Genomic DNA, 23,635 nt, shown 5'->3' with positions numbered 1-23,635 from the left:
TTTACAACACTTTCTTTTCCCTGTAACCGCCCCTGATCCCCCAGTGCTGCTACTTCCTCCTCTTCAAGGTTGTGAAAGGTTGAACATATTTCGGGGAGTTTTAGTGAAATGTTTTATGTTATAACAGTTTTGCTAATGAAAGTGAATTGCCCTTTAAACTGCTAGTCTCAGTTCTACCCTTGCTTATCTTAAATAGTTACAATTGTTATTTACAATTGTTACAAAAGTAAAAATCCAAAAAGCCTCGTATTTTAATTAAATTTCAAAAACGTTGTATTTTTTCTGGTGTTAGTGCAGGAGATCAAAGAGAAAGTCAATGGAAAGTCTGAGCTTTTCCATTGGCAGCATCAGCAAACCTCCCTCACTACAGCAACACAACATTCCTGTCTCATGTTTCACCCAGAGATTCAGAATGTAGTGAAATCACAGTTTTTTTATTACATAGGCTGTTCCTACCACTTAACAATAGTATTCATCCACTAAGTATTACTGTGTACACGTACCAACAAAGAGCAGAACATTACTATTCAAAGGAGAACAATAAATGTACTTGTGGGTACAATTTCTTGTATTTATATTGCATGTTTGTGTATGTTTAATAATTCATCACTGTATGCCTAGCACCCAGTCTTGTTTCTATATGGCCCTAAAATAAACACAATCATTTTCATTTCAATCCAATTTTATTTAGTTTATTCTTGGTTTTCCCTGTATTTGTGTGACGCAGGTTTATTATAGTGAGGCAGTGCTGACTCGGCCATCTACTGTACTGTTTTAATTATTTACCACAGCATCTGTCAAGGTACACAGCAGCTCCTGGAATCAATAAGAAATGGCGCTGAGGATGCATGTGAGATACTAGATTGTGCTTTAAAACAATTCAATCATCGACTCTCTTGATTTTCCGACTCCAACCCATTTAACTGCAAATAGAGATGAAGACAAAAACATGTGGTGTCAATCAATACTCATTTTCTTTACCTTAACAAATAAAAAGTAGAGGCTTATATTTAGGGGCAGATTTATCAAAGGTCAAAGTAAAAATTCAAATTAAAAAAAATTTGAATTGCGAGCTAATTTTTGTGTACTTTGACTAGGGAATTGTCCAAATTAGATTCGAATTTGAAAAAAATTACAAATTGATCATGTACTGTCTCTTTAAAAAATTGACCTCGACCATTCGCCATCTAAAATCTGCTGAATTGGAGTTTAAGCCTATGGGGGACCTCATAGAACCTATTTGGAGTCAATCGGTGGACTTTGAAAAATCAAAGTTTTTGTTGGGGGGAAAAACTTCGATTCATACGATTCAATCTAAAACAGACCTATTCGATCGAAAACGGACCTATTTGGCCAAAAAAAAAATTCAATTTAATTTCGGTTGGTCTTTTTGAATTCAAATGTCGAAGTTTTTCAAAATCGAAATTTGACCCTTGATAAATCTGCCCCTAAGAGTGTCTTCATATTCAGGCGTGTTTTGCTATCATGTATACATCATGTCAAACAGTAGGCAGTGATTATTTATGGGAAGCTGTTTTTTTTTTTTTGGAAAGGAGCCTCAAAAGGCCTCAATATCTCTAAATAGCAGTACAGTATGTGCTCATTAACTATAGGGTGCTGAGACTTACATAGAAACACAATAATCAGGGCTCTTTGGTTCTGTTTTTAAAAGGGACCTATATGTTTTTAAAGACAACCAAACCAGCTGATAATTTGTCCAATCAAAGAATCCTGTCATACTGACATACATATTTTGCCTCGAATCACTAAGATAAATCTCACCTGGCACTCCTATGTGGTTCTCCACAAATCTGATGTAATTTTGTGCTCTTGTAGGAAGATCCTCCCATTTCCGGGCTCCAGTTGTATCACTCTTCCAACCTGGCATGACCTCGTACTCTACTTCTACCTTCTGTAGAATCTCCTGGTTTGCTGTAAAGTGCAAGTTGGAAGCAGACACCAAATTAGAAAACTTTTTTTAGACTCAGAAATGTTATAGAAAACCGGAGGGGAGGTCATTGTGCCTAATATCCACACCATTTGTTGAGAAGCCTATTATGCAACCCAGTGTTTAAAGCTGCAAAAAGATTAACTTAAATCATTCAAAGCCCACAAAAAAAGCTGTTAGAAAAATATTTTAGAATAATATAATCTTTATTCTAAAAATTCAATACTCCTTTAAGTATAATCAACAGTAGTCGGGAAAGAAAACATTCTTGGGACCAACAGAGCAGAGCAATGAGCCCAATAATAATTCTGTCCCAATCCAGGAACCATATTCCAAACATATGTATGGTGGCAAGTAGTGACCATGCTCATATATAATAAGCTATGCTATTTTATCTATATTATATTGTATTCTACAGCACTGCATTTGATCATTTCATAATGATTAATGCTGTGTGTATGATAAAAGGGATTTTAATTCTTTTGACCCACCTGGAAAATATGGAATTCTCTTTCCATTCAGCCTGTAAGCCACACCAATTTTCATTTCATCCAATACATCCAAAATATCCAACTTTGTAAGCGCCAAGCTAAAAAAAAAAAAAAAGTACCAAATGTACCAAACCCACATCTCTGTAATATATACACATTATAAACAGTATGGTGTTTCTGATTTGTATCGTTATTATTTCTGCTGTTTGCAAAATAAATACACAAATCACTTGGTTTTAAATGGTGGTACATATAAAATAATAATGGCAAATATAATAACCTATAGAAAACACTTTTCTAAATAAAAAAGACAACCACTATAAATTACATAATTTGCGTGATATAATGCACTAATACTAAGCTATGCAGGTTACAAAGCTTCTAATGTCCTTAGAAAGGATTTTTTCTTCTATAAACAAATGTGTTTCCTCTATTATTTAAGATGACAGATAAAAGCAGACATAACCAACATCAAACTTACGCAGTGAAGCCATTAATCATATGAGCATATCGAAGAATAACCAGGTCCAGCCACCCACATCTCCGCTTCCTTCCTGTTGTGACTCCCCATTCGTGGCCTCTGGTCTGAAGAATATTACCAATTTCCTGGGAATGAATGAGACACAAGACTTGAAAATTGCAAGAATGATTCACTGTTAAGTATTATAAAAAAAAATATATTGTATAGGGGAAGAAAGAAAAGAAAGAAAGCAATCTCAAAGGATCTGACATTTTAAATAAAGGTGTCTAATAGCTGTACATTGAACACCAATTATGTTTGTTTCTGAATACCAACATTTATTTGTTCAGTTGGAAAGGCTCCAATTCCCACTCTTGTAGTATAGGCCTTAACCACACCATAAACGTCCCCGACATTTTGTGGGGGGATACCAAGTCCAGTACAGACACCGCCGACTGTACAGTTTGAGGATGTCACAAAAGGGTAAGTTCCTGCAAACAATAAAAGAGATTGCGTGAGTGGACCACAGCACCATGTCTCATGAGAAAAGCCATTCCATCCCATGAGTTTGTTTGGAAACTGACCTTCTAACAATGAAGCTGAGTCAGACAATCTAAAGGAAAGTAAAAATCACTGGGGGTGTCTATCATCCTTTTGCCCTTACCAAAGCAGGGGAACCACTTTGCTGAAAAATGTATGCTCCTAATTGTTCCTTATTATATTGTCAAGCACATAATCCTGGACAGCTATACTGCACATGTCCACAGTCTCCCGCTGGGAAGAGGCAGAAAATGTTGGTGCTGTTGGAAGTATACCTAAGGCCCAAGCATTTTTAAGTCAAGAGGAGCAAAGACTTGGGGAACGGGGTGGGCATAGGAGACAAATAGGCTCCCCCCGTGATTTTCATTTTACATGCCCATAAATGGAGCAGGCTTTGTTTGTGGTGGCTGAAGTTATAGCTCTGCCATAGTCAGAGTCAAGTTGGCCTGCCAGAGTACCATATGATATTAGGGTGGACCCTACCCAGGGACAATTGTCATCAACCTTTTTAATCAATCTTTTTAATTCCACCATAGTCCTCTACAGGACCTGTAAAATGTATAACCAGCTCAGTGTCGGACTGGCCCACTGGGATACCAGGAAAAGTCCTGGTGGGCCCAGGTGTCAGTGGGCCCTCATGCTGCTAAACATTTAGCCTATTTTATGGTCATTCACTATTTCTATGAGAAAAAGATGCTAAATAGATGGAATAGTGGATTATAGTATGTAAAGAAAAGATACTAGGAGAATAGAGGTTGAGTGAATAGAGGAAGAATAATAGTACTGAGAGTGGGCCCCTGGTCTAAAGTTTTTTGGTGGGCCCCTGGTCTAAGGTTTTTGGGTGGGCCCGTGGTGTCCCAGTCCAACACTGCACCAGCTATATCTAATTGCTGTGAGGGATTACTATGGTTGTCAGATTCTCTAGTAGGCCCTAGGGGCCCAGTCCAACACTGACCATAGCTTTAGGACTGAGGATGTATAAAACGGTTCTATAATATATATTTCTTAGCAAACAAGATGGATGACTAAACTACAGCTCTTGTATGGCAATCTGATTTACTCTTGTCAGCTTTTGATATTGACATACAGACTCACTAAATGAGCCTTTAGTATAACACTATCATTTCAGATACTGTAATTCATAGTTGACTTGCATGCTGATTGCTGTCACAAGTAATAGCAGGAGGTCTCCTCTTCTATTAGATTAGATGAGTGACAGAATGCAACAAGGTGCCTGGCAGTTATCATAAAGATACGTGTCTTACACTCCTGTCAGTGTGCTGTCACTCTTTGTCAAGTCTCCCAACTGTGCACATAACTATATATTTAATGACAGCACAGAACTAGGACTGAAAATAAAACAATTTCCTCCAGCCTGCCAAAACACTGGAGAGACAACCCTCTTTATGTTCTGCCAGTTGTGAAAACCTACATGCTGAAACATGCCATAAAATTTATATGTTACTTATTTCAGCTTCAGCTGATATATCCACAGAAGGAATAGATCCCTTACATAATTTCCTACTAACCAAAATCAATGTCCAGTAAAGCAGCATTAGCTCCCTCCACTAAAATCTTTTTGGGAGAGCCATGAAGAGCCTCATACATGAAGTACACACCATCCCGTACCATGGGCCGTATTTTTTCAGCATACATCTGAAATGTTAAAGCAGAGGCATGTTAATACTAAACGCCTAAATGTACATAGGTCCACTGCCACTAGTTACGTTACCTTCAGCTTCTTCAATTGTCCTTCTACATCTACTTCTAGATTACTGAACATAGACTGGTGCTGATGTGCCAGGTTTTTAAATCTGTTAAATGTTAAAAAAACACAATGCCACATGAACAGTTAAATGTATCTAGCCAAACAAAAAGGTTTGAATATAGAACATTTTTAGACAATGGAACCTATAATAACACATATCAGTTGCGGAGTTACTTAATTTACGATGGTCTGACCTCTCATCTGGAACTTTCTAAGCAGTTACAAATAGATTCACTTCTACGTAACAAATTGTCCATGCTCTTAACACTGTCCAAGATCTAATATGAAACTCCATTGTAGGGTCCCTCAAAGTTACAACCATCTTTGCTTTACTGGCAGCCTATCAGTGATGGGGATCCTGAGCCCAGAGTAAATGAGTAATATTTTTAAAACATTCTGTTTCTCTGTGGTATCTCCATATTTATAGAGGAAATCAATTCCCCTTTATACATTTGTAAGACTCGCTTTTATAACAGAAAGGTTACACTTCCAGTTTTAAAAATATTGACAAAAAAATTATGCTCTGCATTGCTTAAAACAATATAACAGTCCTGTATCAATACCCAACCTTGCTGAGAATTCATCAAAGTCAGAAAGCAGGTCACAAATTCGGAGGCCAGTCCGCGAAGCTTTGGATGAATATGTTGGTCCAATTCCTTTTTTTGTAGTGCCAATGCTAATGAAAAAAAGGTCCAGTATTACTATTTCATAATCACATGAATGGTTACAGAAAATGCTCTATTAAGTGTCAGTTACTAGGGTCCAAATTCTTCTCCCTGTCCCTTCAATGATGTGACCAGCAAGATATTCCTATGAATCCCCTTAGAGCCCATTTCAGCACCAGTAAGGCTATGAACCAGGGCCTCCTCAGTCCTATATCCATAGGAGACAGCAGACCTAATGCCACCCCTCCATGCTTAATTCTTCTGCACTCTGACTACAGGGTGGGCTGAAGGGTGCACATTGTGCAGAGAGCGTTGTCTCCACTTGCAGTAAGGGTTTCTGTACTTTCTGTAAAAGCTAACATCTGATTGATTGATATAGGTTACTATCTATTTTGCATTATAAATTTCATCCTCTTCTAACAGTCTACACCACAATATGATGAACGTTACTATCTTCACATACTAAAAAAATTACTAACAGCAAGAAGGTGTTGTTTTATAATTACTTTTTCCCCTCCTGTGCTTGTCGCTGCACCTCCTGAAGGCCATCAACAGCCTGGTGGAAATCAAATACTGCACAGAAGAGAAGAAACAGTGAAACAAGGAAAGAAAGAAGTCTGCATCTGTTAAGAAACTGTAATATGTAACAATAAATATGAATAGCATGGGGCATAGGGGAACCTTACTGAAGTGAGTTGGAAGTGGGATGTTGAAGTTCTTCAACATCTGGATCACCAAAGGTTACGTATATTTGTTTTCTGCAGGATAGTGGTGAGTACAGGGGAATGCCTATGTTGCTATGGCTTTATGGAATCTCTACTTCTACAGACCATGAACAAACACAGGGGTATGTTCCTCTTGCTGCTAATGCCTGGATATTAAGTATACATATTACTTTGAGCTGCCCATGCTCCATGGAAACTAGGTCAAGTCCTTTGATCACTGTATGAGATTGAATTAGAACTCAGTAGCAGGACTATGGGACGAGGTTAAGACATTTAAGAACAAGGCATCGTATGTAAGCTGAGAAGAAGAAGACAAGTTTGAGAAAGGGCTTAAAGATCCCCCTCAGATGAAGTTAGATATAATGTCACTGTGGGAGAACCCTTGGTAACACTATCCCTTCAATGGACATGGAGTGTTGAGCTGCAGCACACAAATGACATGTACTGGGTGCTGGTGTGGGTGATGCATACTCTGAACAGGGTTGCCTGCCACATTCTTTTCACACTCAAAACAAGTAACAATCTGAAACTGCTTCATTGTGCTGCCTATAGGAAACAAGTTAATGCCAGCATGGGCAAAACTGATGTCAAGTCACCTTTGCTTGAGTTTCCATGACATTGTGTATGCTTGGCAAAAGTAACTAAATTTGTTTCAAAATATCCATGGCTCTATGTCCACACTTTTGGCATTAAGCAATGGAAGAACATGCTCACAGCACTTTAATAAGAAGGAGACAAAGTGGGGCTCATTTATAAACAGTGGGCAAATTTCCACCTGGGCAGTAAACCATAGCAACCAATCAGTGATTAGCTTTTTTCAGACAGCTACAGGTTGAGCACTGAAAAAAGCTATTTGCCCACTGTTTATAAATTACCCCCAGTGTCAATAATAATGGATCACTGGTGTTCAAGTAAGAACTGGTCACAAGCTGTGGGAAGATTAGTATTACAAATTAATGATTTCCATACTTACCAATATGTGCTCGGTCAGATATAATTAGCCTTTTTTCCCAATCTTTTAAACCTGTTGAACAGATGTCACCTTAGAATAATCTACACATATAATGGAAGGGACACAATAAACGTATCGCACACAGGGGCATTTCTAGAATTTTTCTATAGGGGCCATGAGGCAATTACATTATCAATCCTATAGGAAAAGAGCAGATGCCTCAGTTTGGAAAAAAGGAGATTCAATCCTTAAAGTTACCCTGGTAAGGAGACACTAACCATGGAGCTCACCTTGCATCATTGCATCTGGCAATTATATCCATCTGGATACAATCATTTGTGCTTTAAAGGGGAAGTTCACCTTTACCTTGTACTTAAATAAAACATTTTAGCAGGCAGAGGAAGCCATTAGCCCTATGCACCGGTGGGCATTGTAACAGTCACTAGTAATAGACATTATGGAGACTTAACTTTTTTTTTTTTTTACAAAAACACAGATTCCAATTTTTTTAGTAGTGATAGTTCCCCCTTAATGCAACAGGGTTACTGTACAGTTCTTACTAAAGAATTATTAGCAACAGACTGGGGCCTCTGTGCTTCCACAGGTAGACAGAGTAAACAGATGCTGCTGATGCCTGTATCAGATATTCCTGACAGAGACAATGAAATACAAGTATTCAGCAATAAAACTGTGGTGATTCCGAGGTCACCTCAAAAAAAAAGGAGGAAAGAATCATCTCGACATACCTTTCTTTTCATTTTTATCTGCTTCTTCAAACAGGCCTGGCAGATGTATGACTACCCCGTTACCTGCAGGGACACATACAGAAGAGAATATTTGTCACAATGTCAGAATTCCACAGGCTATATCTTTATGCAATGCTAAGGAACCCTTGTTAGTAAGAGTCAATCCAAGGGCTACCGCTGCACAGAGTGTAAAAATATGTATTTCAGCTCCATCCCAAAATAGCAGCGCAATACATTTATTTCATGGAAGGCTTCACATTAAATCCCACAAGGGTCATAGCGTGCGTAATATATGAACCAGCTTCTGTAAGAACCAACCTCACTATTAATATGCAGTGTGGGAAATGCAGGACGGCTATATTTGTTATCAGAAAGCACAGATATATGCTCACTGGGGGAATTGCCTAATAGCTGCCTTTATAGATTTCTTACTAACGGAGGATAAAGTCTGAGCTTTTTTACTGTAAAATCCCATTAACTAAACAGCTTGTATGTTCAAGTAATGGCACAATAAACCATAACGCCCATCCAAGTGCTCCACTGCAGAGGATAGTTTGGCGGGTTTGTAAGGCCTCCAGGATCCATTTGTTAGCTCATTAAACTAGTACTGTCAAGCTTTGTTACACTGGTATTTGTATTTAATGTTTAGATTTTATAGATAGATGAGAAACAGAAAATGTATTGACTCTAGATATCAAAATGTAATCCTCCAGCTGTGGGAACTACAGTCTCTAGCAGCATCCTTTTCTAATCTAAAGGCACACAAGAGCTCTTTCACAGGTGGAGATATAGTCAATCCCCTGATGTTAATGGCACTATCAGCAAATATTCTTTCCCAGCATGTGAGATGGTTTGGACAGCGTTTCAGATTAGCTACAGGTTTGGCACACGACAGGCTTGTATTTGAGACCTGATATCCATCAGGTGAAAATCCAGTTGGTGCTTATGAAGTCCGTAGTTATCCCTGAGGGCCAGTAGCTCAGATCAGCCACTGGGCAGTGAGTCTGGATATCAGATAGTCAGACACCTGCTCAGAGCACCGCATGCACCATTGGGAAGGTTCTTTTTGAGGTGTGAGCAATAATATCTTGAGAAACATAAGCTTAAATCCTTTTGCACATTTGGCACAGCAAATATCTATTATCCAAGGTGAATCTTGGGCAAATCCAATATATTCAATTATTAGGCATTATTTATTCCATTTTGCTGGTGATAAAAATGTCATATTCAGGAGATGGAGTTAAATGGTTACTCCAACTCTTTGATGTGCATGAAAATGTGTCTAATGTGTCCAGCTGCGCAATCCTGTAACTCACAGAGCAGACGCCAATAAAATGTACACATTGAAATTGTGTAACATTTAATAGCAAGTGAATAAATGTAACCGGCACACAGGTGTTAATTGCAAGCAGGGACAACCCTTGCTGTGTTTTATTTGCGAGATGCAACGTTTCGGGTGATTCCGAAGCCTTCTCGGCCAGGCACCGGGCAATTTACGACACGGAGAGCCAGGGTGTGCAAGCTGGTAATTACAACATTTAATAGCAAGACATAAAGAGACTGAATGAGTTATTGCTGATTCCATTTGGGGGTTAAAATTCCTAGAACAAGATAAAGTGAAAATACTGACATAATGCCCTATAACGCCTACAGACAAAGCTTCTCTGCATTTCGCCACTAGATGTCAGTATAATAAAGGTGGAAAAGCAACAATATGCTTGAAGTGGATACAGTTGCTGAATAGCCATTGATCACCACATCAAGTAGCTCTGGATGTACTCATCTATAAGAAACTAATGGACCTAAAAAGCCAAATAGGCCTCAGTGAAGAAGAACTGCATATAATATACATACCAACAAAAGCAAGAAAAAAGATCAAACAAATTCACAGTACAGTGGGAATAATGAGAGGGATACTATAGGGCAGATTTATCAAAGTGTGAAAATTAGAGCTCATCACAGTAAAATTCCCCCACACTATTCATTTCTATGGGATATTTAGGGTATATTTATCAATGGGTGAAAGTTGGAGTTTACCATTTGATAAATATGCCTAGAAATTTAAAGTGACCTGGCGGATTTTACTGAGACGAGCTCTAATGTCACACTTTTATAAATCAGCCCCTAAGAATGAGAGGCGAGGGTGCAGGAAGTGAGGCAGCTACTTGAAAGGGCTGTGAACATCTCTAGGGAACAAGACACATATACTTACCAATGAAGGAAATGGCTTTGGGGTTGATAATGCCACTTGGAAAAAGATGGAAGTCATATTCTTTTCCTTCTACCACCACAGTATGGCCAGCATTATTTCCTCCCTACAAAGAGAATGTAGTAATGTTACTAAATGCCTGTTTAATAGATTGGCAGCAAGATGGTAATAAATTCAGGACCTGGGGTTTTCCAGATAACGTATCTTCATACCTTAAATCTACTGGAAAATAGTGAAAATATTAAATAAACCCAATAGTCTGTTCAGGGTCGGACTGGGGGCCCGGGGCCCACCGGGACTCCAGTCCAGGGCCCCCCTACAGGCCCCCGTCCCCCTGCTGCAACGCGCCGTGCGGCGCCCTTCAGTATGCATGCGCACACGGTGGCCTCCTCTGTGTGCATGCGCGCACGGCGATGCGTCTGCACGCATGCGCACACTGCGCATCGACGAAGATCTTTTTTTTTTTTCAAAAAACAAGCATCGGGGGAGGGGGCCTGGCCTGGCGGGGGCCCACGAGGGTCGGGGCCCACCGGGTTTTTTCCCGGTGTCCCGCCGGGCCAGTCCGACACTGAGTCTGTTTAACTTTCAATAAGGATTAATTATATCTTCGTTTGGATCAAGTACAAGGTAGTGATTTATTAATACAGAGAAAAAGGAAATAATTGTAAAAAATGTGGATTATTTGGGAAAAATGGAGTCTATGGGAGACAGCCATTCAGAGCTTTCTGGATAATGGATCCCATACCTGTCTGGCTGTATTTTGAATTTCTTCCTGCACTACATAAACTAGAAAATGTTCATGAGAATATTAGTGACCCTGATTATACTCCATTTATGCAGTTATCCCTGAGTTTGCTGATACTCTCAACAGAGCTGCTGACCCAAAAGCCTGGCATTTGCAGTCTAAAACTGTTAATATTTCAGAAACCACAAAAAATGCATTTTAGCACTCAAGTAGCCCTTTTAAAGGGGAGTGTTGGAAGGTAGAAAAGTGTGCCGATTGTTCCTTATCTAAAGTTGCCATGTGAGCTTTTAAATCCAGCCACATTGAAAATCATTGCAGTCTACAACTGAACTAATTGCTAATTAAGGATACAGGATGTGGATTCAATATGTGGCTTTTATTAGAGCTATAAAGTGGCAATGCTACATCTATCAGTCATTTGCAGACTTTGGTATTCCAGAACTAATACTTTTAGCATCGTCCTACCAGCTTTACTAAGAACTATATATGTCTGCATAGACATGCCCCCAATAAAGTGTAAATTAGTGCATACTATCTCTTTAATGCTTCAGATGAAGGTTAGGAATTGCCCAAATTTTGAAATTGTAAAATGTTGACTGGCATGGATCAAGTCTACTGTTACGTGGCCCAGTAAGTAAGAAACTGGGAGCTCTGTAAAAGAAACAGAAGCATCATCATTAATCATGAAACAGAAGCTCAACTAAATCGTAATGACACTTTCCCTTTAACGTTTAAGATGCTTTCTCATGGTCACTGGTGTGTTTATCAAGAAGAAAGTACATGATGATACACTAGTCTGTCTGAACTATAAACAGCTATTGAATCTCCCTTTCCTAAAATAGTTACTCAGCCTTGGTAGCTCTTCCCAGCCAGTGTCAGTGGAAATTTCAGAGTCTCAGGAAACCACTGGCATGCCCAGCCTCATATCATTTTATATACCCACACATAATGCTACTGACTTAAAGAAGTACATGTATATTCATCCCTACAGAGCTTACAATCTATATTGCTCACAATGCAAGTGATTTGATCAAATTCGCAAGGGGCGTCCAGATAAATAGACCTGAGCATTAGTCAGGGACTACAATGTCTATTATCAAGCAATCCCACGTTTATTTTATTATCTGAGGGGTTTATCAACAGCTCACGGCCAATATATAGTTATCCTGCAATGAACAAAGAATATTTACTCCCCAAGGGTCCCCTATGAAGCTGGGAGATAAGGCAGTTGCTAAGGATTACTGGTGATTATTGTTGATTACCTAGGGGGTTATTTATTAAAGGTCGAGTTGTGTTCTCTCGAAAAGTGTGAGTTTTTTGAGGGTAATGCTTAATGCCCAAATACCCCTGTCATGTAGAAGTCAATGGCAGAGGTCCCTTTAACCATTTGAAGATATTTTTTGCCTTCCCGATTTTCAGTTTTTTTTATGGTGGTTTGCGCATGATAATTCAATACATTGAGGTATTCACTGTATTTTTAGCATATAGACATAATAAATTCAAGGTATTCGAGTTTTTTCCCCCGATTGCATTGAATCAAGTTTTTTTATATTTGGGTTTTTTCATACATATACATTTTAGATGATTGGGATATGTACTATCCTACAGCGAGAACTGTGCAACAGGTCCAAACCATATATGCAATATAAATTCAAAACATGCACAGTATCTCACATATAACATTTATTGCAATTCAACCGTAACCATAGTCATTACATACTGTAATTCATTCACAAACCATTTTCTTTGTAACATGCCACAAAGCACTATCAACCCCCCATTTGCCTACCTCATGTCAGCCACTCTCTCCTGACACGTTTTGTGTTATTGGGCGCTTCATCAGAGCAGGGTTTGTTCATAAATAAGCAAACAGTCGAGTTGTGAATTTATTCGAGGTAGAAAAAACCTCACAAACATCACAAACTCGACCTTTGATAAATTACCACCTTAATGTCTAGATATATCTTTAACTCCCTATACAAACAATTCCCTTTTAGGGTTATTAATAAGTATTTTAGTCCATCTGCAAATAATCAAAGCAAAGCAAGTAGATATGGGCCTAACACCTGCATGTATCTTACATCACAAGGAATATTGCATTGTAGGGCAATAAATGCTATATGGGCAAAAGTATCCAGACAATCCATTTACAATTACATGTCCTAACTGCTAAGTTCAAAACTGTCTCCAGAACCATGTCAGCATAAGAGTTTCTTGTAGGAAGCACTGGGTTTTTATTGGTGATCCGAGGCAAAGAAACCTAAGGTCACCATGTGTCAAGCTTCAGCTGGATTGTTGTAAAAGCAACTGACATTGGACTTTGGAGCAGTGGGAACTCATCCTCTGGACCAATAAATGGTACTTAACTACCAGGTATTCTGACAGAATGTTTTGAATTAGACAGAGGCCAGGACAAATATACCTGCCTGAATGCATAATAGTGGGGCCTTTTTCCAGGGTTTCAGTTATGGCCCCTGGTTTCATGGAAAACAAGCCTTAAAGCAACAGTCTACAATTACATTCTTGACGCTTTTGTGCTTCCTACTATGGCGTGCCTATTTGAAGGATAATAACCCCAACTTTACTATCTTCTTATTCTTATAAACTGGTGAACTACTAGACTATTTTAATCCATCTACCATAAATCATAGGGCAACATGAATGTGGAAAAGGATTTACACGTTGATCTAAAATAGGTATACAACTGGCTGCTTTGACAGGGTCAATGTGAACCTTTGTCTAACCAGATTTGCTTGCATAATAAGGCTTTAAACCACAGAATGGACAAAGACATCTATTAAAGCTCATTCATTGAGTCCAACATGTGGCAGGGAACTAGACTATTTCCATTATTGACCCGATGCAGTCAACAATGTTTGATTGCCAGTAGACTACTGCAGTGATCAGAAACCTTGGTGTGCCATAGTCCTAAATTCACAGTTGTGGAATTAATGAGGTTGATCCTTCATTCGCTATAAACATTAACCACATTATCCTTGACAGACATTAGTGGGAGGCAATCTATAGGATTAAGTGTGGAAAATGACTCAACATGGAAAAGACAACAGGAGCTAACAGAGCAGTTTCACCAGTTGCAACAAACAAAACAGGACTGAGAGTAGAGACAGAGAATATTTGTCCAGTCCAATCAACCTAATGTTTCACTGCCAACATTTGAGGTCTTTACTGAATGGTTTCCTTAGGCTGCATGTGCTGTGTCATTCCTGCTTGATGAGTCTTCTGGTTATTCCATCTGTGAAGCCATTAAAAGGTTTGTAAACTCCAAAATATTAGATTAAGAAGTAGAGAAATCAGATATAACAAACAATTAGGAGAAACACCCAATGGGAACAGATCCAGGAACTGGTAAAATCTAATTGTATGTGGTTTGAATGACAAGGGCACAAATGGCATCATGTCTAGCTGCAAAGGACACCAGTTACTATATAGGATCATGTCTAGCTTTAGGCTTGCATCCCATCTTGGGACTTTATCCAAGAGAATGAAACAGCTAAGTTTATATATTAACTACACAGCACCTTTCTATTATGACCAAGAAGCCCTCAATAAATCGATGAAATAAGGCTCATGAAAAAAATAGCATCACCTCTGAAGTCTGCAATAACAATTATAGAATCCCTATGACCCAGCTTCAAGTCACTATTGAACCTTTCAAGTAATCATATCAGGATTTGTACAATATATGTGTGTGTGTGTGTGTCATATTGCAATGGTGCCTTTTCACTGGACTATCAAGAATACCTAAGAATACAGACTGCTGCTGTCACGGTCGGCACCCAACACCAGAACGAACACCAGGCACCCTGGTCTCAGCTCGTGCTTCACCAGTAGTGTGACTGTCTTTGGGCCTCGGGAGGAGCCCTCGGCTTACTTGGATGCCACCTGGACTTAAACGAGAGGTGCAAGATGAGGGTTCTGGATAGGTAGAGGGGCACGACTGTAAAGCAAAGTCTTTGGACAGAAGGTCGTAGTACAAGGCGTTAGGCAATAGAGTAGTCAGATCAGGCCGGGTCGGGGCAGGCAGAGAATAAACGTAGTCAGGCAGGCAAGGGTCAAACCAGGAAGTCAATCAGAGGGTTAATCAGAAGAAGTAGTCGGTATTCAAGCAAGGGTCAGGATCCAGAGGTCAGAATAGTCAAAAGCCAGGCAGGGGTCACAACAGGAATCAAGACAGGTTCAAAACGGAATTAGCAAAGCTCAGGAAGCACCAGGAATAAACTCCTATCACAGGCAAGGTCTCGCAGCCCTAAATAGCTTTTGAATTTCGCTCCATTGCGCGCTGACGTCATTACGCTAGTGCGCATGCGCCTACAAAATCCCGAAGTGCGTGTGTCACGCACTAGGAAGGAGCCAGAGAAGAGGAGCAGCAGGCATCCCCGCCGATTGCACGGTGTGCGTCCCCGCCGCACCACTAGACCACCAGGGTGAGTTTTTATTACAGCTGCCAAAAGTAGCTTGATACCCATTCACCCACAGAAAGTACACAGTGGCTGCACTACCGGGGGAGCAGGGGGTGCGAGCGGGCCAGGGCCTGCACCCCTTCAGGGCCCCCCGGCAGCGCCACACGCCACTGAAATCAACCCGGCAGCGCACCGTACGGAGTGGGGCGGGGCCCGGCTGCGCATCACGCACCAGGGCCCGCCCCCCTCTAGGAACGCTGCTGAAAGTACAGCTTGATTCCAAAAGTGATTTATTTATGTAAACATGTAAGTTCATACCCTAAAAGGATATGTGATAATGACAGATACAATAAAGGCCTCAAGAAATAATGCACAACTGTATGTGTTTGTGATTGACCCATAATGTCCATATCCGTAATTCCATTTTCCATGTGTGTAATTTCCATAGTGTATTTTAGCTGGAAGAGAAATGCCAAAAGCCACGCTAAATTATTAGGAGGCAGTATAGGCAGTTTTGCCTGTTCACCAACTTGCTAAAATTCAGGACGGTAGCAGCAGTGCAGCTAGCCAATGGAGTCACTATCTCCTCCAGGGAGTTAGCTGCCCACTGTTCTGTTGATAGGCTGCTGATAGTTGGGGTTGGAAGACACATGGTTGGGGGCACCTGGGAAAAGGACATCATATCTAGCCCCATACTAAATTTTAATATCAAAATTACCTATAAAAAACTGTCTGCTCTTTTAAAAAACAGGTTTCAGTGCAGAATACTGCTGAAGCAGCACTATTAACTCATGCATTTTAAAAATAAAACTTGTTTCTCTATGACAGTATCCCTTTAAAAAGGGATGGTACAATTGTACAATCACATCTTATCTGTAACCAAGCAGTATGGGAGTGGTACATGTATGGCCAACTTTGGTTTATAAACTTCACTGGGTCAAGGAATGATAGTAGATTTTTTTCTAAAGTACTGCAGAATATGTTAGTGATATGTAAATACAGAATAATAATGCATATATATTTGCTGAAAAGTGTAAGAAATGCTTAAGTCATAACCAAGAAGCCCTTTGATGTTTGTCACATATCCATCATGTTCTGCTTTAAATATTGTTTTCCGACAGATGAAGATCCTGTGTTCTATTCTATACCAGTGCATGTAATCTAAAACCTGACCTTCTCCAACTGTATTTTTATATTGCTTGGGGCAGGGCTGACCTCCGGGTTACACACAGCAGACTGCAACTTTAAATAGCAAACAGACTCGGCTATGATCGTATGATATTTTATAGATATATAGAGATTTGTATTTTTACAAGATACTACTTTCTACAATGCTATTTCAAACTAATCACTTTTGCTCATGCAATTACATTTTATTTAATAAAACGGGCAAATAATAAAATAATGAAGACAGAGTAAAACATGCAGTGCATTAACCACAGATTATTTCTTATTGTGGGGTGTAAGTAGTTCTAAATAGATGATTATCACCCCAAAACATGCAACAGTGCATTTAAAGCATTAGTTATTGGTCTGTGGCTACTTTCCATAATTAGTAAGCAACCCATGGACGATCATCAGTGTTTTTTGTGGATTGTGGAAAACTACACATATGTCCTAGTCCTTAATGATATAAGGGGTAATGTATTAAAATTCTCAAGCTTTGCAATAGGTCTAGTAACCCACAGTAACCATTCAGATGTTTGCTTTCAAACAGACAACCAGTAAATGATTCCTGCTGATATCTTTAGTGGCTACCAAGGATGTTTAAGCCATAAGCCAAGCTGAAACTTCCATGGTGGAAAGCAGCACAGGATCTACTGCTTCGGGTGGTAGCAGGCCAAGGATCATACATAATATAAAGCTTCTAAGAATTACATGGTCAACCACTTCCATTTTTATCACAGGAAAAGAAGCTCTAGTGCCATAAAAGTCAGTTGAATGGTCATAAAAACTGAAGTAAAATACTTTTTATATAAAACTGAAAATTTTGCATTTCTTCAAGGTGAATTTGTTACCAATCCTACTGCAGCAGAACACTGTGTAATCTATGAATGGGCGTTATAATAATGCTGCATACATGTACTTCATACTCTTGAGGTGTGCAAGGCCAGTTTCCCAAATGGAATTTAGGGGAAAGAACTGGTGTAGAAGCTCTGATTGTTATGTGACAGTGGCAGTATAAGAGATGTTAATGGCCCCCAACCTGCCCTGGATCTACTGACATCTGCTATGACATCATTTTGGCGCTTCCAACATGTTGGATTGATTGGTATTTATCTCACTAAATAGTAGAACTACATCTTAATGGCTCATAACCAAATGTCTACTGCACTGATTTCAGAAGACTTTCTTTAGATCAGGGTCAGACTGTGTTGGCGGGACCCTGGGAAAAAAACAAGACCCTGACCTCCTGCCTTGGCCCTGATTGCGCAGCAAGAGGAAAACAAGGTGTGTGGAGGGTGGGGGGTGTAACAGGGGGGCTCAGGGGGTGTGTGATCCCCTGAATTGGAAGCCCCAGTGGGCCCTTAACCTCCCCGTCCAACTCCTCTTTAGATGGATAAAGTAGCAGCAAAACTTCAGTTTTAGCAGATGCCAAGGCAAGGGTTGCCACTTTTCAATATAATACATTGCTGGTCAATTTCTATTATCGGCCCTTGTTTTGGCTGATATTTTACTGGTTATTCCTGAGGATTCCAAGCTAGGTGGCAACCCTAGCAACGGCAGTGATTGTCAAATATTTTCAGTTCAAGTCCCAACTGAAGGTGCACAATTTTGTCAGAGCTCCACATAGCACATGATATGACAGGTATAGGAAAATTACCTGACTGATGATTTGCAACACACCAATTCCCAGTGGCTATTTGTATCAGAAATTCACTTGCTGATTGGTCAGATTAAGTATCTTAAATAGAGCGCTGCGAAATATGTTGGTGCTATATAAATACATGTTAATAATAATAATAATAACTATGTCATTGCTTTGTCGGCATCTAAGATTTCACAGCCTTATTCTGGCTACTGGTGGGGGCACTTTATAAATCATATGGTTAAGGTAAATAATGTAGATTCAAAAATTTACAACTCTTTAATTGCACAAGAACCCCACTTTTATGTTTTTCAGGGGAACAGAAAAAATGGTGTAAAATCTGGGGAAAATGCTTTATGCATTATATGTTAGTTGGACCACACAGTGTAAAATTCCAGAAACATTTCAGGATATTTAAAATTGAGGTTCCACTGTATAGAAATCCATAAAAATGATGCACAGAAGGACATTTGAATGCTAAAGAATACAATAATGTTGTACTCTTAAACCAGGAGTGAGGCGTTAGAAAATATGATGTTCTTTTTAGGACAATTTGACATAATTAATCTTTCTGATTGTAGTCTACCTTTGTGCAAAGCCCCCTGTGGCGCGGGTATGAAGTGAGAATGAAATGCACACAATGGACAGGCCATAGACTAAAGCGAGTCTAGCACCTGTTACATCACACTGGGGGAGCAGGGAGGCAGAAAGCGCCGGCTCTTGTATTAATTACAGCATCCTAAGGGCTCAGCTGTATGTATTTTTAGATCGAATGGACCTTTTCAAGTGGAGTTTATTGCAAGGTCTGAGTCACGGTTAAGGTTCTGTCATTATAAGTGTCTTAAATTACTCAGATACCACCATGGCAACTCTAGTAACAACACAAACTGCAAAAAACAACAAAAACAAACGTAAATAAAAAGTAAGCCTGACCGTAACTACCACAGAGCCAGGAGAAGTTGCCTCGACAACAGAGATGGCTAGAAGTACTTTCAGGCTAATGATACAAATGGTGTTTTAAGCCTTCTGATCATGAGAAGAACAGCAACAGTTAAAATGCCCCTGTCTGTCTATCTTTCCATCTCTGCTTCTTATACTACTGAATACACACAAACAGTTATTGGCAGGTGCCAAAATGCAAAAGTGAGAGTAACTGGCACTGAAGTTAGCTTGTCACCACTCTTTAAATACTTTACATTCAGCAGCAGTATTAGGAGTAGTAATCAGCCGTCAGGGACATTTTGTGCTTTTCCCCATCATAGGGCAGTGGCAGTTAAGACACCCATGTGTCAGGCAGAGAAAATCCGATGCACTCCCATCTGTTCTCTCCTATATTTGCAAAGTAAAAAAAATGTTTTGGCCAATCCAGACTCACCCCCTGTGTGTTCTACTTAGTGCAGCTCCATTTTGGTGTACCGGGTGCTCTGCCACCAGCGTTCCCACTGTGATAAGATATGGAAGAGGATAGAAAGGCGGCACTCCAGTTAAAAAGATTGTGGTTTATTGCAACAGGTCACAAACCAATATCACCTGACGCATTTCGGGAGCAACTCCCTTAATCGTCAATGATAAATTGACTCCCTTAGCCTACGATTAAGGGAGTTGCGACCTGTTGCAATAAACCACCTTCTTTTTAACCCGAGTGCTGCCTTTCTGTCCTCTTGCATATCTCCTATATTTGCACTGACTGGCACAGGGTCGGCCTATGTGCACACACACACAGTGCATATCAGCAGACAAATGCATACTTCCCTGTTTCTGCGCCTATACCCACTCTCACTGTCAGTGAAGATTCAGGAAAAACGAAGAAAACAAAGAGAAAACACAGGCAGACAAAGGCCGATGCTCAGCCTGGAGTCACAGAAGGACATGAGTAAACAGGGAGTCTACACTGTAGTGGGAGTCCTTGGGTAGGCATTTACTGGAACATACCATTAAAGAATGCACTGGGCTTGGTATGGGGTGTAGCAAGAACCAAGATAAGTAAAGTCTGTGACTTTTGGGCATGGCCAAATACGAATATGTTTATAAGGTACTACACTGGCTTTCATTTTTCACTCTTTATGACCAATAAGTATAGCTGATGGCAGGAGCTCATCTGCAGGCACATAATAAATCACTGAATGACATCTCAAATCGGGTCCTTCTTTTATAAAGGTGAAAAATGCCACCACATATGCCATTGGCCTTCAAGTAATACTAGCGATCTTCTCGAGGAAACATCTCCTGCTCCCCTGGTACTGACAGTTCAAACTTAGTCAAGGTCAGCATGATTAGTTTGACTAGTTTTCTGTTAGACTTGAACAGCGATCCCCAATCAGCAGCTTGTGAGCAACATGTTACTCTCCAACCCCTTGGATATTGCTCCTAGTGGCCTCAAAGTAGGTGCTTATTTTTGAATTCCTGGCTTGGAGTTTTGGCAGCATAAAAACCAGATGTACAGCTAAACAGAGCCTCTTGTAGGCTGCCAGTCCCCACATGGGGCTACCTAATAGCCAAACACAGCCTTTATTTAGCACCCCAGGAACTTTATTTCATCATTGTGTTGCTCCTTAAATCTCTTTACATTTGAATTTGGTTCAAGGGTATAAAATGTTGGGTACCCAAACACTAGAAGATAACTAGAAGATTTGTTTATCTGTGGAGAAAGCAGTCAACTGACCTCCTTTAGGAAATGGTAAATCTATTTTCTGCTTGCAAATACCAGCTACCTACCTGAATCGCACAAGCCTAAGGAAGACAAAAGTGTAACACTATTATATTAAAGCATGGGTGATTCCACTATGAGATGATGTCTAAACTTCTGTAGAAGAAAAGATAACAAGGGGGTTCGGACACACCATGTTCAGTAGAGGACAATCCATTTTATTTTAGGGGTAATTTATCTTTTATGTTATATTTTAGTATGATGTAGAGTCTAGACATTAATATTCGGAGATAATTTGCAGTTGGCCTTCATTTTTTTTATTTTATGTGGTTTTTCAGTTATTTAGCTTCATTTTCAGAAGCTTTCCAGTTTGGTATTGCAGCAGCTATCTATTATGGAGATAGCTTATAAAAAGTAACAATAACAATAAAATTGTAGCCTCACACAGCAATCACTTATGGACTGTTGGGGTCAGTGACCCCCATCTATGAGAATTCCTCTATCCTTCAAATATTATCTGACTCAGGAGTCAGTGAAAAAAGTTTCAGTGGTTGTGGTGGGGTCTGCATCTCCCTCACTGACAACTGTGTTGTGGCAACTGTGAGTGCTTTGCCTGTTTGTTTGCCCGGTAATTACCAGTCTCTAGCTATTGTGAGTAAACCTGGCATGTCCAACCTGTGGGCACATAACAGCTCAGCAACAGATGCAGCCTGAACATCTATGAACTGACAATAGTGTCAGTGGAAACTACAGTTCAGTCCCACAAAAAGAAACAAAAAACAGACAATATACTTTATGGCTGTGGAAACATGGGTGATACAATCTGGTATTGGTTGTAGGTGGCCAGTAAGAGAGAGTGGCACTCAGTGGGACTAAGGCTTCCCTGACAGGACTAGTAGCACAGTTACATAACCCATTGACATCTCTGACACACACATGATACCCAGCAGCACACACAACAAGTGGCACACAGCAGGGCACTCAGTATCACTCAGGAACCACACTCAAGTCCAAACATATGTTAAGAATGACACAGACAACCTATATAATGAGAATTGCAAGTACAGGACTTACCTGGCACCTGCAGATAATGTCAGAGTCCGTAGCCAGGAGGTCGACCACCTTCCCTTTGCCCTCATCTCCCCACTGCGCCCCGAGGATCACAGTGACTTTGTTCCCCACATCGTACCGAGGTCTCTTGTGCCCCCCGGCTCCAGGGTGTGAGCTGCGATCATTGGATGCCCTGGTGCCTGACATGCCCGGATGCTGCCCTACTTTCTTCTGACAAGACTCGGGACTGACAGACAGAGAGAGAGAGAGAGACAGAGAGACTAAGGGCAGAGACAGGAGGAGGCAGGGAGGGGGCAGAGGAGGAGGGAAGGAGCACTGAGCAGGGGGAGCAGCACTGCTAAAAATGAAAAGTCAAGGGGTGGGAGCAGGACAGGGTGAGTTTAAAGGCACAATATGCCCTGGTTATGGGTAGAACTTATTTTTGATATAATTCTCTATAGGGGTGTGGTAAAATATAACGGCATTGGTTATACTGCACCAGGAGACATTATCTACCTATTTCTTTTCTCCTGAGTTTTTCAATCTTATAAATGCACTGAATTAGTAATTTTTGTTTTTGAGTGAGAAATGCGCTCTCCAGCAGCCTGTGTGTCATGTAGTGTTTGGATCAACTAAATGTAGCAATTTGCACCTGAACCTCTGAGCTGCCAGACTCAAACACTGAGACTGGAACATTAAACTTTAAAGGGATTCTGGGGTCTGTTTACTAAAGTGCGTTAAAAATATTCGCACAATATATAGACAGAATTTTCGCCAAATATGTTATCGCCAGTTTACTAACCTGCGGTAAATATAAATTTGCGAATTTTCTTGCGCAAGAATAATTGTTCGCCAGTTATCGCATTCGCTGAAAATAACGCTACGTACAAATTAACGCATGGTTTACTAAACAGCGAAATGTGCTAAAGACAAAATTAACGCAAACTTTTACCGCCACCTATGTAGTGGCGTAAAAGTATTTTTTTCGCCAGAAAATTCTCAAGGGGCAGGAAATATCCCATAATACTGTTTTTTTTTACCCATCATTCTTTGCTGACAGGAGAGAGATCTGTAGCTATTGCTGACAGGATGTTTTGGCTTCTGCTTCTATCTGTTGCAACAGCAGCAGTTTCAGCTCAGAGGCATATTATTGGCAGCGGCCATCACAGTCCAAGGATTCGTCAGCCTCTACACTTTCCCCACCACCTGCTCCCTTGACCCCATACCCTCTCGCCTTCTCCACCCAATCTCTGATACACTCTCTCCTGCACTTACCCACCTATTGAATCTTTCACTCTCTACTGGTACCTTTCCATCATTTTACAAACAAGCACTAATCACTCCTATCCTCAAAAAACCTTCCCTTGATCCCAGCTCTCCCACTAACTATCGACCGGTCTCCCTTCTTCCATTCGCATCCAAATTACTAGAAAGGCTTGTTTACAAACGCCTGATCCAG

The 23,635-nt window shown here is 40.2% G+C and overlaps 1 protein-coding gene across 1 annotated transcript; it reads right to left on the bottom strand.

Moving 5' to 3' along the window:
* Positions 1 to 670: 670 nt before the first annotated feature.
* adss1.L (adenylosuccinate synthase 1 L homeolog) lies at positions 671 to 22,420 on the bottom strand. The gene is given in 13 exon segments (NM_001096543.1): positions 671 to 923; positions 1,783 to 1,932; positions 2,440 to 2,537; positions 2,921 to 3,045; positions 3,236 to 3,390; positions 4,969 to 5,095; positions 5,172 to 5,253; positions 5,776 to 5,883; positions 6,379 to 6,445; positions 7,571 to 7,621; positions 8,296 to 8,358; positions 10,508 to 10,610; positions 22,201 to 22,420. Coding segments are annotated over 13 exon segments (1,365 nt in total). The 5' UTR covers positions 22,384 to 22,420; the 3' UTR covers positions 671 to 870.
* Between the last annotated feature and the right edge of the window lie 1,215 nt (positions 22,421 to 23,635).

The sequence above is a fragment of the Xenopus laevis genome, chromosome 8L, assembly GCF_017654675.1.
Source record: "Xenopus laevis strain J_2021 chromosome 8L, Xenopus_laevis_v10.1, whole genome shotgun sequence".
Classification (NCBI taxonomy): domain Eukaryota; kingdom Metazoa; phylum Chordata; class Amphibia; order Anura; family Pipidae; genus Xenopus; species Xenopus laevis.
This window is presented reverse-complemented; position numbering and strand designations above follow the sequence as displayed.